The sequence below is a fragment of the Sinohyriopsis cumingii genome, chromosome 5 (genome assembly GCF_028554795.1).
Source record: "Sinohyriopsis cumingii isolate HCF-2022 chromosome 5, ASM2855479v2, whole genome shotgun sequence".
Lineage (NCBI taxonomy): Eukaryota > Metazoa > Mollusca > Bivalvia > Unionida > Unionidae > Sinohyriopsis > Sinohyriopsis cumingii.
Genome location: NC_142965.1, coordinates 96,427,704 through 96,444,637, shown reverse-complemented (window position 1 = coordinate 96,444,637; position 16,934 = coordinate 96,427,704). Strand labels below are relative to the sequence as shown.

General features: G+C 33.9%; 1 protein-coding gene across 1 annotated transcript in view; it reads right to left on the bottom strand.

Annotated features, from left to right (window-relative positions):
- The window catches only part of LOC149799820 (structural maintenance of chromosomes protein 4-like), an 89,263-nt gene that overhangs the window by 31,109 nt on the left and 41,220 nt on the right, over positions 1 to 16,934 (bottom strand). The window contains exons 12-17 of the mRNA XM_089959238.1: positions 15,008 to 15,116; positions 11,896 to 12,027; positions 9,815 to 10,017; positions 4,443 to 4,627; positions 3,192 to 3,301; positions 1,068 to 1,190 (exon numbers count right to left, since the gene is read on the bottom strand). Of these exons, the coding sequence (XP_089815364.1) occupies positions 1,068 to 1,190; positions 3,192 to 3,301; positions 4,443 to 4,627; positions 9,815 to 10,017; positions 11,896 to 12,027; positions 15,008 to 15,116 (862 nt within the window). The remainder of the gene's footprint in view (positions 1 to 1,067; positions 1,191 to 3,191; positions 3,302 to 4,442; positions 4,628 to 9,814; positions 10,018 to 11,895; positions 12,028 to 15,007; positions 15,117 to 16,934) is intronic.

The window sequence follows — 16,934 nt, the reverse complement described above, 5'->3', positions numbered from 1 at the left end:
TGACTGAGCATGGTTCGTAGATATTTTATCAGGAAATTCAAGCATTTTTCAAAGACACAATTTTTATTTTCAAACAATATTAATGAGTTTAAACTAAGAATGTTGACTATGATATAGAGTTCACTAAATTTCAGATTAAGGTATTTTATTCTATGACCAAGATCTGAAATAAACTTTTGTTTAACTATAACTAGGTTATGTTACTGTAGTAATGGGGTACATAGTTGGGGTTCAGTCATCTCATTTAGATGACTTTTACAGTTTGCAGTCTTATTTGCAGGAGTTATTGACTCCTTCTCAAGTTCGACATGTTAAATCAAAACAGGTCCTAAATTAATTTCTACTGTCAACATTTCATTTCTTCTCAACTGATACACAGTGCTTATGTCAATCATTTCTGATAGAATTCTTCCCATCACAGAGCATGGGTCCAAACTTTTTTTTAAATCAGTTTTAATGGCCCCGTCAGCACAGAATTAATTCATTTTAATATGAAGTGGTTAAATCCCAAACAAGGCTAAGTACTAATGCTCAAAAAAGCAACCCAACTGGAAACACTTGTAGAAACTATAAATGATCCAAAACAGAAGAAATTCTGGGAAGTTTCCAAATTTTAAGTGGATCTTTATTGTTTTCTTGATATTGATATAGAGTTCAATAACTGATTGTTTTCCAGTGAAATGTATTTGTTTTGAAATTCAAGCACTTTGTTAAGACTACTGTGCATTCTGAAGTACTTGTCCAATACATTTAGGAGTCTAGATCAAATTTGAGCACTTTGTTAGGTAACCATAACAATTCAAAACTTTGCCAGGATAGTGATAACGCTGCTGAACAGTTTATAACAAAATTGCTCTTGTTCATTCATCAAGAACAAGTGGAAAAAAGGGACTAGGACTAGCACCTATCAAAGTGTGCAACTCCCTACTGATAAATGACAACACAAGGTCAGTGTGGAATTCTCCATTCTACTGTTTATCAGAGTTCACATTATTAATTTAGAGGTAAAAACTAGCCATGAAATGGGTAAACACTAGACATCAGACGGCATTACTTCTACAGCATACCTTTATTTCCAGTGTGGATTTTTCCAGATTGTGTTTCATCTGTTGATGGTTCTTCTCCAACTGCCGAATCATGTCCTCCAACTTCTCCTTATTCTCCCTGGCCTGCTGTGCATCTGCTGTCAGCTGAAATAAAAAATAAACATGGATGATAGAAACGTCAAGGATGAAAGGAAAACCAGAAAGGATTTGTTTTATGAAAGCAAAGAACATGCCCCTGCCCCCACAGTCTATTCTGTGAAGGAATAAAATAAAATTTTACAAGGAGTGTTATTAAAACAATCCCAGATTTTTAAGGCGCAGATTTTAGTCCATAACTCGAAGGATTAGAACAGTACAAGCAATGTTAGAAACATACCAAAAACTTAAGCTGTGCAAATATTTGGATAAAGTAGACATTTGTTTAGAAGACAAGACAAAAAGTTTTACCAGAAAAAAAAAAAAAAAAAAAAACACCCACTGGATTTGTGACTGTCAAACACTGCAAGCCAAAATTGTTGAGAAATTCAAAATATATACTTAAATTCGAAAACAAATGCTATAATGGTATGAAAAGCTGGATAATAAAGCAAATATGCCAATCAAAATTCTACTTCTCATACAAACATGCATGCCAATTATCATTTGTCTACCTCATATGGATTTTCAAACTGGTTTTAAGGCTATTGTCCAAGACTGCTTTACCTTTTTTCTACCTGTTTACGTTTATTCGGGGTAAAAAATTTAGTTTCAACTTTACCATTTTATTATTTCTTACTCAGTTAGAACTGTACTGATATGCTTTCATACCCTATACATTCAAAGTACAAAAAGGTAAAACTGTCTGACAGATGAAAACTAGTGTGTTTTGAGATAGGGTAGCAGATATACAAACAGTTGGATGAACAGGTGGCTGCTATTGCAATTAAAATATAATTTTGGGAATAAAAATTCTGTAATGGCCCAAAAATACATGTATATTTAGTAAATTTCTTTGGTCTATCAATAGTGGTCTGTGCCAACAAGACTATTTTTTTGGCAAGAGTCCAAAATATTTATACTGTGTGAAAAAAAGAAAAAAAATCATAATTGTCTGAAAATGTAACAAGGTCATCTCTACATATGAATAAAAATATGACTGCTTAATTTATCTTTTTAAAGTGATTTCTGCGTAGGGCTGTTCCATTTAAACACACATGGAACCCAGGGAAGGCAGTTTTTCAAAAATATATGCCAGGGTACTTTGATTTAACAGAGTTCATATTAAAATGATAAGAAAATTCTAAACTGCATCTATGGGTGAGTACTGCACATTAAAAGTGCCTTCCCTGGTTCCCATGTATGTTTTACTGAAACAGCCTTTAGTAATACTTATAAAGGCTGTTTCATTTAAACAAAGATGGTGCCATCTAAAAATTAAATGCCAGGGTGCTCAGATTACTCAAAGAGTTCATATGAATAGTTACAAACTTCTAAACTGCATCTATGGATGACTACTCCACATTAAAATTGTCTTCATTGGGTCCCAAGTATATTAAACTGGAACAGCCCTAATGTCTTTGTATAAACAGTTGCCCAAGTCCAAAAAGCTAAAAATGAGTGAACAATGTAAATAACTGAAACTAGATTGCTATAATGGCCTGAAATTCTAAATCAGAACATCTACATATTAAAATAAATAATCCTGGCAAAATTCTGTAAACAAAATTCAAAAATAAAGCCCTGGGAACGTAACAAGGACTTGGAACTCGGTCAAGTTATCAAAATTTCAAATATGGTCTGGTTTGGGTCAATAGTTTTCTTTGGCTATTTTGCTTACAAGTGTGACGGCTAGACAGCATAAAACCAATGTGTCTCCCTCCCATGACAGAGATGGCAAAACATAATCAGGTCATAGCTGACAAATGGATAGACGATTGAATTAAATATCAAAACAATGATATAGAGTTCAGTGTTGGTCAAAAAGAAATTATTCCATCTGCATCTGAGAGACTGATTTGAACCTCATGGTAAAAAATAATGAGCTTCTATAAAATCTATTAAACAGAATATGCAACGTTGACATCTGATTGCATCAAGGTAACATGAAAATTTGCAACAACTCTATCAAGCTGTTTGATGTGCTTTGCCATGAACTGCGTGTCTTACTTTAGCTAGCTTATTCTCCATGTTGGCCACTTCTTTAGGGTCCACCTCTGAAACAACAGATGATCCCATCCGTCCTTTACATACTGATTTTCCACCGCCACTCATGGTACCTATAGGTCAACAAAAGAAATTACACAAAATCTATAGATGTGTGCATGATTAGGATTTGCAATGTAGCAACAATTTTTCAGTCATATCGCTTCGATGTCTGAGTGTGGCAGTTTATAGTGATGTCTAACACTGGGGCATCATGCCACAGACATGTAGCATCATGTCCCACCCAGTCACATTATCCTGACACCAGGCTGACCAGTCCTAACACTAACCTCTTAATGCTGAGCGTCAAGTGAGGTAGCTGTTAGTAAAAATTGTTGTAAGTATTTGGTATGACTCAGCCGGGGATCGAACCCATGACCTCCCACTTCCGAGGCAGACACTCTAACCATTAGGACACTGGAGCGTCAAAATTTATAGATAAATACATACTGATTTAATTTAATTATTCCTATGAAATGTGCATCATTTGAGTAGTAAAGATTACAAAAGAACCCAAAACAGAAATGGACTCTGACCATTTGGATTGATAACAATAGCATTGAGTAAACTCAATCTAACATACAGTTATACCTGACCTAGGAAAATGACTGGTGTCAGGATAATGTGACTGTGTGGGATATGATGTTACATGTCTGTGGCGTGAGGCCCCAGTGCTAGACATCACTTTAAACTGCCATAATGCAGACATTGTAATGTTATGACTCAAATTGTTATAGCTACATTAAATTTTTTTAAAAAACACACAAACACAAAGTTAGACTGCAGTTCTTAATTTATGTAAATCTCCTTTTTAATGGATGGAGAAAGAAATCTCTGCTCTAAAAATCAAAACAGCTGCTATAGCCATCTTTATCAGTGATTTTCATGTTAATTTTATATGCCAATTTGAAGACTAAACTTTACTTCATTATGTCTTCTTCCATACCTATACTTTTTTTTTATTTAGATACTTTTCTCTGTAAGAAAAAATAAGAACTCTGTAACAACCAAAAATGATGTCCACAGATCTAGAATCTCCTACAAGGATAAATGAAAAACCATGATCACACAGAGACATGATTAACACTATACACCCCTACAACATTTGATGGCGAATGAAAAATAAATTAATGCTGCCATGCCAATATATGCATTATTCTTATGTCATATCTTGATTTTAATAAAATTCAACAGTACTCAAATCCCCTTTCTTACCTGAAGTATCAATCAACTGCCCTTCCAGAGTGACCACCCTATATCGGGTTTTTCCATAAGCAATCCGAGTGGCCTGGTCCAGGTTGTTGGCCACCAAAGTGTCTCGCAGTGCAAAGTAAAATGCTGGCAAAATGTTCTTATCCTTCACCTGCACCAAGTCAAACAGCCGGGGCACATTCTCTGGGCTAAAGATAAAGCAGGGATTTAATAGCACCCAAGAACCTGCTGGTCTTAACATGTCTCTAATTAGCAAAAGGGAAGCATCTTGAATCACTGATTAGAAAGCTGCAATGCCTACATTTATGAAGCATAGCACATGCAACAAAAATCAAATGATATCATCTTACATGAGAAAAGAATTTGGCTATAAAGGAACAGATTGTCTTTTCTACAGACTGATATAAGTGTATTGCTTGAATTGAAATAGATGTCTCTTACACATTGAGCAAGTTTTATAAACATATGAATTGATATTGAAAGATACTTCGATGAACTCACTTATAATGAACCAATGAAAACAAGTTCAATGAGTTTGTTATCAAATGAATTTCAATACAACCAGAATATAATCGACATATTGCATGATCACTTAGACTAAATCTCTTTTGTTTTAAGCAGAAAGTTGTTAAATCCCAACACAATGTTAATGTGTTACACCAGTTAGCTACCTGTAGAAAGATATATCTCAGAATTTGCTTGCTTTCTGAGGATGGCATTCTACAACTTTTTTGGTCAATGATAGCGCAACTGATTATCAGTGTTTATTGTCAGTATTTAAAATCTATTTTGTAGTTTCAGACAGAGGAGAAACAAAACACATATCAAACTGCAAACTCTGCACATACTTTTGTAGCCTATTTGGTGCCATAAATGCATGTACCAGTTCTGAGTTATTACTTACACCTACATCTTATCCACCAATGAGAACAGTGCATACCATTCTGCCACTTACATGTTCTACTACATATCCATTCATTCTTCACACTTTTGCAACTACAATAAAACCCAGCTTAAAATGCTTTCTTATAATATGAATTCGGATAAAATGGTTCAGGCATGGCTTCTGAGATTTCATGACATTTTCACCAATTTCTTGACAATTTCACCAATTTCTTGAAGTACTAAATAATGTGTCAAAATAAACAAAACTTTGATTCAAAAAGTTGACAATACGTGTAGTATTTGGAAAACAAATATCTTGTCAAGTTGTCTTTCTTTATATAAATAAAGATGTTAAAAGTCCTGATTTGTTCATTTCAATTGTGTCAATAGACATCGGCTGCACTATGATCTTAGTTCATTTTCTTAATTTATTCCAGAAAGACGTCAGCTCTTAAAGAGCAGAGTATTGTTAAACTAATTAATATTGAGACATCAGCAATAAAGTCATTAAGAATCCTTTGTGCTGGTCTTCAATACATCCCATGTACAATCATTGCTTAGCACAAGGTAGCACAAATAAAAGAATGATGCCATGCCAATATATGCATCATTCTTATGGTTAATACATGCATTCATGTAGTGCTAAAAGAATCGAAGTCCGAAAGTCCCCCTCAAAATCTAGATAGGGTTCCTTCTGTAATTTAAGTGAGTTTAGTGTTAGTCTTATCAAAATATATATCAAAACTGTTATCTAATTTGGCAGACAAAGCCGTTAGAATGCTGATGAAATGCAGCAGAGAACGATGTATTGGTAAATACATATGGTTCCATTAAGTACTTCTAAAACCAGGATTGGTATCAGGTGTTGTGAACATTAGCAACAAACTAAACAGAGAGATGTTGGCTGCTCCCACATGCTTGAGAAATGAACCTGATTGAATATAAAGTCCACAAACTTTCAGTTATTAAAATAAGGAAACGAACTTGCCCAAGTTAAAATAAGGAAATGAACTTGCCCAAGTTAAAATAAGGAAATGAACTTGCCCATGTAGATAATTCTAACTTATTAAAGAGCAATAAATAAATTATAAAATATCAATAAAATAAACAAAGTTAAAGGTTATTTCTTTCCATTTTACCTCTGAAATCGAGGAAGTGAAACTACTGTACATGTAACAGTGCATAGTTTGTCTGCTTGAAATCAAACCCAAACTGCAATCAGTGTTTGCACTATGTCTCACTTAAAATTCATTTTCCTGAAATGTAGGGTTTAACGCCATTTTTCAGCACATGATAGGCTATACTAGGCAGCCAGTATTAATGGTGGAGAAAAAACCCGGAAAACCCCGGAAACAACCTCCGACCCACAAGAAGCTACTGGCAAGCTTTCTCACATACCCACATTATCCGAATCCGAGACTCGAACCCACACAGACAGAGGTGAGATGGTAGTGATCCGTAATGTAGAGTACTTTAGACCAATCAGCCACTTGAGGCCCCGAAATATTGTAACTGTGCTAATGAAACAGAAGCTCCATACCCACTCATATCATCCTCTCCACTTTGGCCCAACCAAATTTGTTGAGGCTTGCTTTAGCTAAATGACTTCTTGTTTAAATATTTCATGATAAGTAACATAACATGAAGGCACTCAATGGACCCCTAGCACAGATTATAGCATGGTTTCAATGTATTGTCATGATGCATTTCAAAATAAAAGTGGATGGAATTGATAAATGAATGGTTAGGGCCATGATAATGATGTGAACAAACTTATCTATCCCTGAAAATGAGAGCAAAACATTCTCTTAGAATGATCTACTTGACAAATCTATTGCAAAAAAAACAAAGATGGTAACAATACAGTCCTGAACTTTAAGCTGCTTTTCCTTGAAATAATTTGTCCCCCCACCACCACCAGGCAAGAAAATATTTATAGAAAGTTTTGAAATCTTTGTACACCACTCCCTCCTTAATCTGCATCTGGCAAATTTGTAAACCTGACTACAACACACTACAATTAATGGATCCCATTTGTTTTAGATCAACAACAGAAATAAAGAAATGGACTATATCAACACATGCCTGTTTTTCAAAAGTTGAGTTATACTGAACAACCTATGTTCACACATTTTAAATGTTACAACATTGTCTGATTACCTTTAATAATAATAACAAAATAAAAGAGAAATATATGAAGATATCAGTATACAAATGTTTACACTAACAAAAGACTCCTGAAACACTTGTCTAACGATAACAGCATAAAAAATAACGTAATTCTAAATGACAAAATGCAACTGTAATAACTCTACTTCATCAGTTCATAAGCTGACTTTAAGTCTGTTGAGGAATTTTTAATAGTCATTTGATATGACGACACAAGCTACCACTAATTAACAGATTAATTTTTTTTCCAAAAATTTTAAATCATCTGAAAGGTGTTGATCCCACAGTAAGATCTGGATGTAGGTCAGCATAATTTCTTGTTTAAAATCACATATGTTAAAAACAGCTCCACATTTTGCCTGTGGCTAATCTGTGGATTTGTACTTTAAAATTGGCAGTGATAATATTCACAAATAACTTGTAAGTTCTAATAAGACATACAAATTTTTGTCATTTCTCATATAATTGGTAAAAAAATTTCTTTTCATCTGGATGTAGAGTTCTGGAACTATGTAAGTGATGCATACCAACTGTGTTCTTAGTACAAACAACAGCTGTAATCAGTAACTGCCATGTACTACTGATGAAGTATGCTTAATGAAAATATCTGACTGCTCGGGTGACCTAATTGGTTAGTGTCCATCTCAGATGCAGAAGTTCACAGGTTTGAACTCCAGCCAAGTCATACCAAAGACTTCTAAAAGTGGTACAAGCAGCTGCCTCGCTTGGCACTCAGCATTAATAGTCTTAGGACTGATCAGCCTAGTGACATGATAATGTGATTGGGTGGGACATGATGATACATGTCTGTGGCACGATATGACTACAATTGCTAAAGCTATGTTAAAAACCTAAATCACACACAAAGTCAATATCTTGCAGAATTAACCATTACAAACGTATTGATGGGGTCAGTTCTGGCTGTTTATGATTGTAACTCTAACTATGAAGCCTTTAGCTATATTTGTGTTTGTTTAGGATAGATACATGCAGACCTGACAAGACCATCTTAGTAAAGCAGTTGATTTTTTTTGCTTAAGTTTGACCAGTTTTCAGTAAAGCACAACAAAATATCATAAACTGATATCATAAAGCTGGAAAACGTATTTAAAAGTTCTGTATTCGAAACAGGCAGTAATAGTAAACATGTTCAACTAAAACATAAATGTTATTTACCACTAATACAATTGCACAAACTTCAGTTCCAAACCCTATGCAGCTCAATGGCTTGTTGCTATCTCTAAACTTTGAATTTTGTTTCCAATTCACATGACGGCAACTGTATCTCCCACCACGAGACATATTCAAATTGGCACTTGGATGTCCAATAAACATAATTATGTCCCTTCCTGCTTTTGTTCACAAGAATCTAAATATTCCTTTTATTCTTCTGCGTTATTATTAACACTTTTTAAGATACTTAATTTCCCTGTCATCTTCAACATGCATCGCCTCCTGGACGCCATTAAAAAAAATAATCTATAATCGACAGTTTTATCATGCCGACACTTTGCATGACAAAATATGTTCAGTTTTTAGTGTCTGAGGTACTGCTGTAAAGTTAGTCTGGTTCCCTGACTAATTCCATTAATTCTAATATGAAACCCAGATCCAAATCAAACACGGATGACTAAAATATCTGGATTTTTCAGCAACAATCATTTTTCAGGAGTTTTTGCTTTTATTCCAATAAGTCCATATTTTAAGGGTCATTTTCATAAGACTTACGGCAAAATCATAACGATTGGCAGGTCTGACCTGTGCCCTGATTTTGACAAGGGGGCAACTCCTACTTCACTGATGCATAAATTATTGAGTACTGCACATCAATTTGATTTGTGTTAAAAGTCTGTCATCAATTTATTGACCTTAATTAACTTCTTAACATCTAAATCAATCTAATGAATATTTGTGTACGGTAATAGAGATAATAATTCTTTATGTGACAATGAAAGTTTCAAGTCCCAGTCCTCCAACAATTGTTTGCCAAAATTTGAGTTTCACCCTTGACCTCGTTTATTAACTTATGCTGCAGTTGAAAACTATGGAATCAGTTGCCTGCAAGTTATCAAGGAAGAGGGTAACGTCATGCTCCTTTGGCTAAATTCTAAACAACGACTTATAAAGTATTTGTGAGCAAAGATGCTTTAACATTTTTATTGGTATGAGCTGCATGGTGTGCAAAATATTACCAATGATTTACTGCAATCCTTCAAATGATAATTAATATGGTTTTTGGGTATCCAATAATAGATCTACCGCTTTTGCTATCTTTTTCAATACAGACACTTTAACAATCTGCCTCATTTTGACATACTTACGTCTGAATCTTTTTTGATACATATTCGTTCCATTTCTCCATCTTATCCAGACCTATGAATGTGGCTGAGCCTATGTTATTCTTTTTGAGGAACTCTACGCACTTTTGACCAGTGTTGATGGTATCCACAACTATGTTGTCCAGGGCACCACAAGCTGTTGATATGGCAACATCATACTTCTCATCTATTGCCCCCAGATCTCCCTAAAACAAGAAAATAACCAATAGCAAATATGGTTGGACTGAAAACCATGAATACTGAAATTCATTTTTAATCAGTAAGTACCTGATTATGTAGATGTTTGGTTCATTTGAACCAATAATTGCCACATCTAATCTGTGTGACTCTATGAACAATATCATCTCAGGAAATGGCCTGAATGCAAAACTGTGATTAAGAGAAACACAGTTCAATGCAAAGATAAGCACAAATCACTGAACCATTAATTAATATGTGAGTGACTTAGTTTTACTGATGGTTTAGGTCAACTACAAACCAATTTACATGACTTTGTAAACAATAATCCTGATAAAATGAGCTACATGCGGAGGTTAACCAAAATTAATGGACTGAGAAATATAGGTTACACAGACCTAATTTTCACTGAAGAGTGTAGTACTCTACATGGTGCATCTAACAAAAACTTACGTGACTCTACGAGGATATTTGGTTGAAAATGACCTGAATGAAAACCCTGAGTGGTGATGCCTGACAGCATATTTGCACTCCAGCCAAAGAAACAATTATGTACCAAAAATAATTACAGTTTTATTAAGCGTAAAATAACAATATGACCAATATAAATGAAAGAGTAGTGTTGAGAATCAGATTAAATTCATGATCATCACTTTCATCTCACCAATCAAAGATTGATTAATGATCAATTTTTCCATATGATTTCTTGCCAAAACCAGGAATACTTTTATAAATAGCCAAAAATCCATGCCTTTCCCAAAACCAGAGACACTTTTTTTAAATAACCCCAAATCCATGCTGTCTTGCCAAAACCAGGGACACTTTTATAGAAAGCCCTAAATCCATGATGTCTTGCCAAACCAGGGATACTTTTACAAAGCGCCATAATCTTTGACGACTTGCCAAACCAGGGATACTTTTACAAAGAGCGAAAATCTTTGATGACTTGCCAAAACAGGAATACTTTCATCAACAGCCCAAAATCCAAGGCAGTAAGAACAGTACAGACTTAAATTCAACCCCGAATGATCATAAAAATAATACTAATTAATGGACTATACAACTAAAAATGCACAACCAAACTGATTCAACAGAACAGAACTAAATAAGTACCAAAATTATTAGGTTGTTTTTTTCACATTTTAAAATAATGAGTTCGGTTTAAAGCTTTTTAAAAATGAACAAAGTCTTGCATATTTAACACAAAATAAGTTAGAAATAACACATTTTCAAAACATGACTTTTGTTTTTTTAAATATTTTAGTTTACCTCTCATATTTACTGAAACAATGCTAAATGTTTGCTAAAAAGACTTAAACAAAATTACAACAGTGTAACAGAGCAATGAATATAATCTTGCAAACTAAAAATTCAGAACCTGTTTAATAGGTCAGATATGGTCACAGCTACATTATGAAGAGACATAATTTAAAACACTTAAAATTTGAAAATGTGTACGAACAAGGTTTAGAACATCTGAAAAACACTTGTAGACATAGATACAAAATCTCAGTCCCAAAAAATCTGTACAAGTTGGGAATTATCCAAATATATAAATTATCAAATGATTAGAAAATACATCTTGTAAATAAATCAATAAATTTTCGAAACAGCTAAATGCCATATTGTACCAATCTAGTTGCCCCAATATTACACTAAATTAAGTGGATCCAATGTTACACCAAATCAAGTTACCCCAATGTTACATGAATTGCAACACAACTGCATTCATCAGAGTAGACAAAAAGATTTTAATAATATATTTTTTATTTTTAATATAAATGTGTTTCAAAGCATCAACAAGACACTGAATAACGTATTGATTCAGTGCCAAAATTTGTCTACAACCATATATTGATATTGCATTTTAACAATGATATCCCTACCAATCGCCCAAAAATGCCTGGCATTATGCCTTTTTTCTTCAAATCCATTAAATATTCGAGGACTTTTCCTTTGCTCTTTGATGCCTGCATTGAGCTTCTGCTTTCTTCCACCTTGGCACGTAGAACCCGCAACTACAAATGAAATTTTTTTAAAAAATGTTACAAAGTATGTAAATATTTGCGCATGGTGTGTAGATTTATACATGTGCAAATTTTTATATTTACAAATGTGTAATGCATGTCCATACTTTCAAAGCAAGGTGTGCAAATATGGCAATTTGAGGTACAAGTACCTTTTCCAGCAGGTGAAACAGTATCCATACCAGAAGAAACATGAGAAACTATAAAGCTCTTCAAGTTCACAAGAACATGACATAAAATCCACATTTTCACAAAAAAACACAAAATCAACATGCTATATGCAATCTCTGAATGTCTGACATCCAGGAAAGTATTCAAGTTTTGTTTCTCTTCCTCGTGTCATAATCACTGTAATTTGTTTTTTGTATTCATTGACAAAAAGCACCATTAAAAACCTGCAAAATTAAAGAAATGTCACAAAAAATGACCAGACTATCTGTAAAATTGCAGATTCTCCTACAATTTTCAAACTTCTAAAAAAAATAATCTTCAGTTTGAAGAAAGACTCTGCAGGTGTGGCCATTTTGCAAAATAATTAGGTGATAGGCTTTGTTCTTTGCTTCCATTTAACTTTTCAAAGGAAGGTTGGTAGGTAGACAGATATGGATGGATTGATTGGTTGGTGGATGGAAAAAGACTGGGAAATGTGTTTTTAAATGCACATATGTACATATGCATGTGCATATTAAAAACATAACAATATAAGACATACACACACACACACACACACAGATATATATATATATATATATATATATATATATATATATATATATATATATCCATCCTGTCCACCAATCCATCAATAATTAATACAATACAAAAGCATCCGTATCACACACTGAAGCAACAACTTGGAAGGCAGACAGGCATATATGAATGTGTGAATCTATACACCAAATTTGCCACCATAAACATGTAGTTACAAATATATATATATAATAACCAATCAGAGGTCGCAAAAATAAATTTTAATAAAACTTGAAGATGATTTTAAAGTAACTAAAGGATATAAAGATTTATATTTTGCAATGCATTCACATTACAAAACTGGTACACAGTACAATGATATGCATGTACAGAATTAACTTTTCATTACCACCAGTGAGCTGATGGTGCAAACATACACGCACAAGTAAATTTACATACTTGTGCAAATCTGTTGATATGATGGAAATTACAAACATAAGTAAATCCTCACACATAAGTAGATTTGAGTATGTAAACTGGTGTGTGTGTGTGTGTGTATTTTTGGCATAAATCATGAGGCTTTTAGATGATCATATCAACAAGCTTTTCACCCCAAAAAATCAAAGTCCACAGCATGAACACATTATACAAAATGCACATATTGCTCAATGGGCTTAACAATCAAATCAAATCTTCGACCTATCTTCATACAGGTTCCATGATACAGAATAGGACTGATGTGCCCTCGTCAAAGTCATAAAAAGCAAATAACGGAGACAGAAGCTGCAGTGACACCGTGGATATCTTTGGAACAAAAGGGCATGGTTTAGAATAACACCATTGGACCAGTATGGGCTAGTTGTCTTTGTTAGAATACCACCATTGGACCAGTATGGGCTAGTTGTCTTTGTTAGAATACCACCATTGGACCAGTATGGTTTAGGTGTCATAGTTTGTCTTAGGCAGAGCACTTTAATCCAATTCTAATGGCACTAAATAACCAACTTTCATTGCTTTGCCATAAAAACACAAACCAAGCAAAAGCTGATGCAATGAAATATTCCTAAGACATTTAAATTGTCTCCATGTAGTGGTTTTTGCTTATTTATGTTAATGAACTCACCTGGGACAGATGGATTGATAAGGCAAAATTAAGATAACTTACTGTACTTTCAGTTGGGTCATTAGAAGAACAACATGTTTGCTAAACACTAGAGTTGATAATCTGTTTTAGATATACAAGCCTCTATTGTACATCCCCAATAAGCTCATGCAATATTTTCAGTTGACACTTCCAACAGAAGCCAATTTTTCCTAGTAAAATATGTTTCTTCAAGAATATTTACCCAATCATAATACCTTAGAACTACTACTACCTCGCAAATCCACCCCTCCCACATACTCCTGTTAGCTAATGGGAGCTAAAAGTTGTCTGCTGATGTAGGTGGGGTTTGGGCAAAGTGATCTCTCTAAAGGTATCAGGACTAGTGGCAAAACATGTGAACCTGTCAGTTACTACTGGAGCCGAGGGCATGCTATGGATGTAACTGCGGGGAGGCTGGAAGGATGTATGTGTAGTATGACTGGGTATGTATTCTCGAAGAAACATCTTTTACTAGGAAAAATTGGTTACTTTTTTAAATGCTACCCAATCTTAAACTCATTCAGGATCTCATCAGTATAAAGCTAAATGCTCAATTTCGTTGAAAGCTAAAGACTAGTAAAATAATGCTGTGGCAAAATCAGGAGGACAGGCAATCAAGGGCTATAACTCCTTTAAATGAAGTCAAAAAAGGCTATAAATCAAACTAATTCAAGGCCTTATCAATATAAATGTGAATGCCAATTTGGTTAAAATCATAAAGTCCTAAATCAAGTTATGCTGCAGAAATCAAACTTAAGGGGATGGAAAACAAAATTAAGGGTCATTACTCGAATTATGATACAGAATGCTGGAGATCAAGCTCACTGAAGGTCTAATTAATGTAAAACATGCCAAATTTGGTTGAAACTTAACAAGTCTTTGGAAAAGAATTGATGCAGAAAATAAAATTTGACAAATGGGCAATCAGGGGGTCATAACTCTTGTAAATGAGGAAAGCTGGAGATCAAATTCTTTCAAGGTCTGATCAATATAATGTCACCAAATCTGACTGATCGCACTGAGCTGGGCTCTAATTACATCTGGGCTGCTCAACTAAATTCTATGAAAATGATTTGGCATGATTATCTCTGGACACTTTCTCAAATGTGTCACTTTCTGCTTTACAAATATAACTACCTCGTTTGATAAGTCAGCCTCCTTCTTTGTGAGATCTTCCAAATCTTTGTGGCCTTTGTCAAGGCTAGCATCTATCCCAGGAAGTCTCTTTTTCATATCAGCTACTTCCCTGAAAAAGAACGCTCCCATGTTTTTTATACTACATCATTCTGATTGACATAAATAATATAGAAATGTTTATATAATTTTCTATAGCAATACTTGTATCCAGAACTCATTGCTAACAGCTGTTTTGTGTGATAATATTACATCATTTAAACCATATTGCACATATACATTATAAACCTCAGGATAAAACCTGATCTAATTTCAAGATAACCTGCTTATCTGAACACTAGTATTGGAAAAGTTGTGAAATGTTGACCAGTATAAGGTATATCAAAGGTCAAACTACAAAAGTGCAGAATGATTTCTTTACCCAAATTTTAGTCCCTGATGAACCAGCAAAACAAACTACAAACTATCAGCTGGATGGAAAATCATTGTTAGCCCAAATGAAAATATTACTGCTCATGACATGTTGACTTAATCAGTAACACAACTCTGCTAAAACAGTGCCAGAGAAAATGAACTTAGAGCAAAACAATATAAATCACAAAATACAAAATCATGAAATAAACGGCTCAGCAATCTGTGTTTTCACTCAACACAAATCATCTACATTTTAAGCTACATGACTCGGCAGATCATAGTGTATGAGAAACTGAGTTAAATATAAAAATTAGCCAAAGTGTTGATGCCAGGCAGACAGGTCAATGGATGGAGAATTATCATTATATTGTAATTCAAACTAAAATGCTAATCTTTACAAAAACACTCTGAAAAAAACATGATTTAGTCATCTTTTTTGTGGAAATGAGGAGGAAACTAATTTTACTAATCTTGTCTAATTTTCACAGGCAATTGTCATCATTAAAATTATGCTGTCAAATTACTGTGAGTGTTCAACACTTGTACTTTTCCAGGAAAAAAATGTAATAAAGTGAAGAGAAATTACAGAAGGAATCTATATATTTTAACTGTTCATTTCAAGATACAATAATTGCAAAGATATCATTTTATGTTATCAACAATTTTGTCACATGTTAATAGATATGGACAAAATGGGCTAGTTTTAACTAGTGGGTCAATCCAGGTCAAACATTGTTCCTTACTTGAACAGACATAAGACAACTAATACTGTAATGAAAAAATAGAAATAAGTGCCATATAATGAATATGCCTTTACTGTTTAAAAAACTTTGAGACCACCTTTTTCTTAAGCTTGCCTTCATATCTAGCTAATTAGTGGAAAACTTTAACACCGAACATAATAGAGAAAACTTCAACACCTACCTTAATAAAGTGTGTGAAAAGAGATCATTTTATGTTATCCAAAATGTTGTCTCGTGTTAATGGATATGGAAAAAATGGACAAGTTTATTTTTTAACTAATGTGTCAATCATGGTCAAATGTTTCATCCACCCTAAGTAACATCAAAAATGTTACAGACTGAACACCAAGATGTACCATCCACCCTAAGTAACATCAAAAATGTTACAGACTGAACACTGAGATGCATAGCTGCCAACCTTCCAGGCTCACAATTAGTGAAAATAGGGATAAAAAGTCGTGAATTTGACATGAATTCGTGAAAAAAACCATGACATTAACTCCATCCACTCTGACCGTCAATACTACACTATATCAAGTTTGCAAAATAAATATAAAACACTACACATATGCAGAAATATTTATTTATCAAGACATTATACTGTGGCAGACTTGAACTTCCTCAACTGCTTGATCGTAAATTTGTTTTCTAAACAGTTCCGACTTATTGCCTGCAGGTTGATCTTGGGGACTAAAATTGCTGACAAATTTTCTGCAGCTAAGGAGGCCCTAAAGTCTGTCTTAATTTTCCTCACTAAAGAAAATATTCTTACG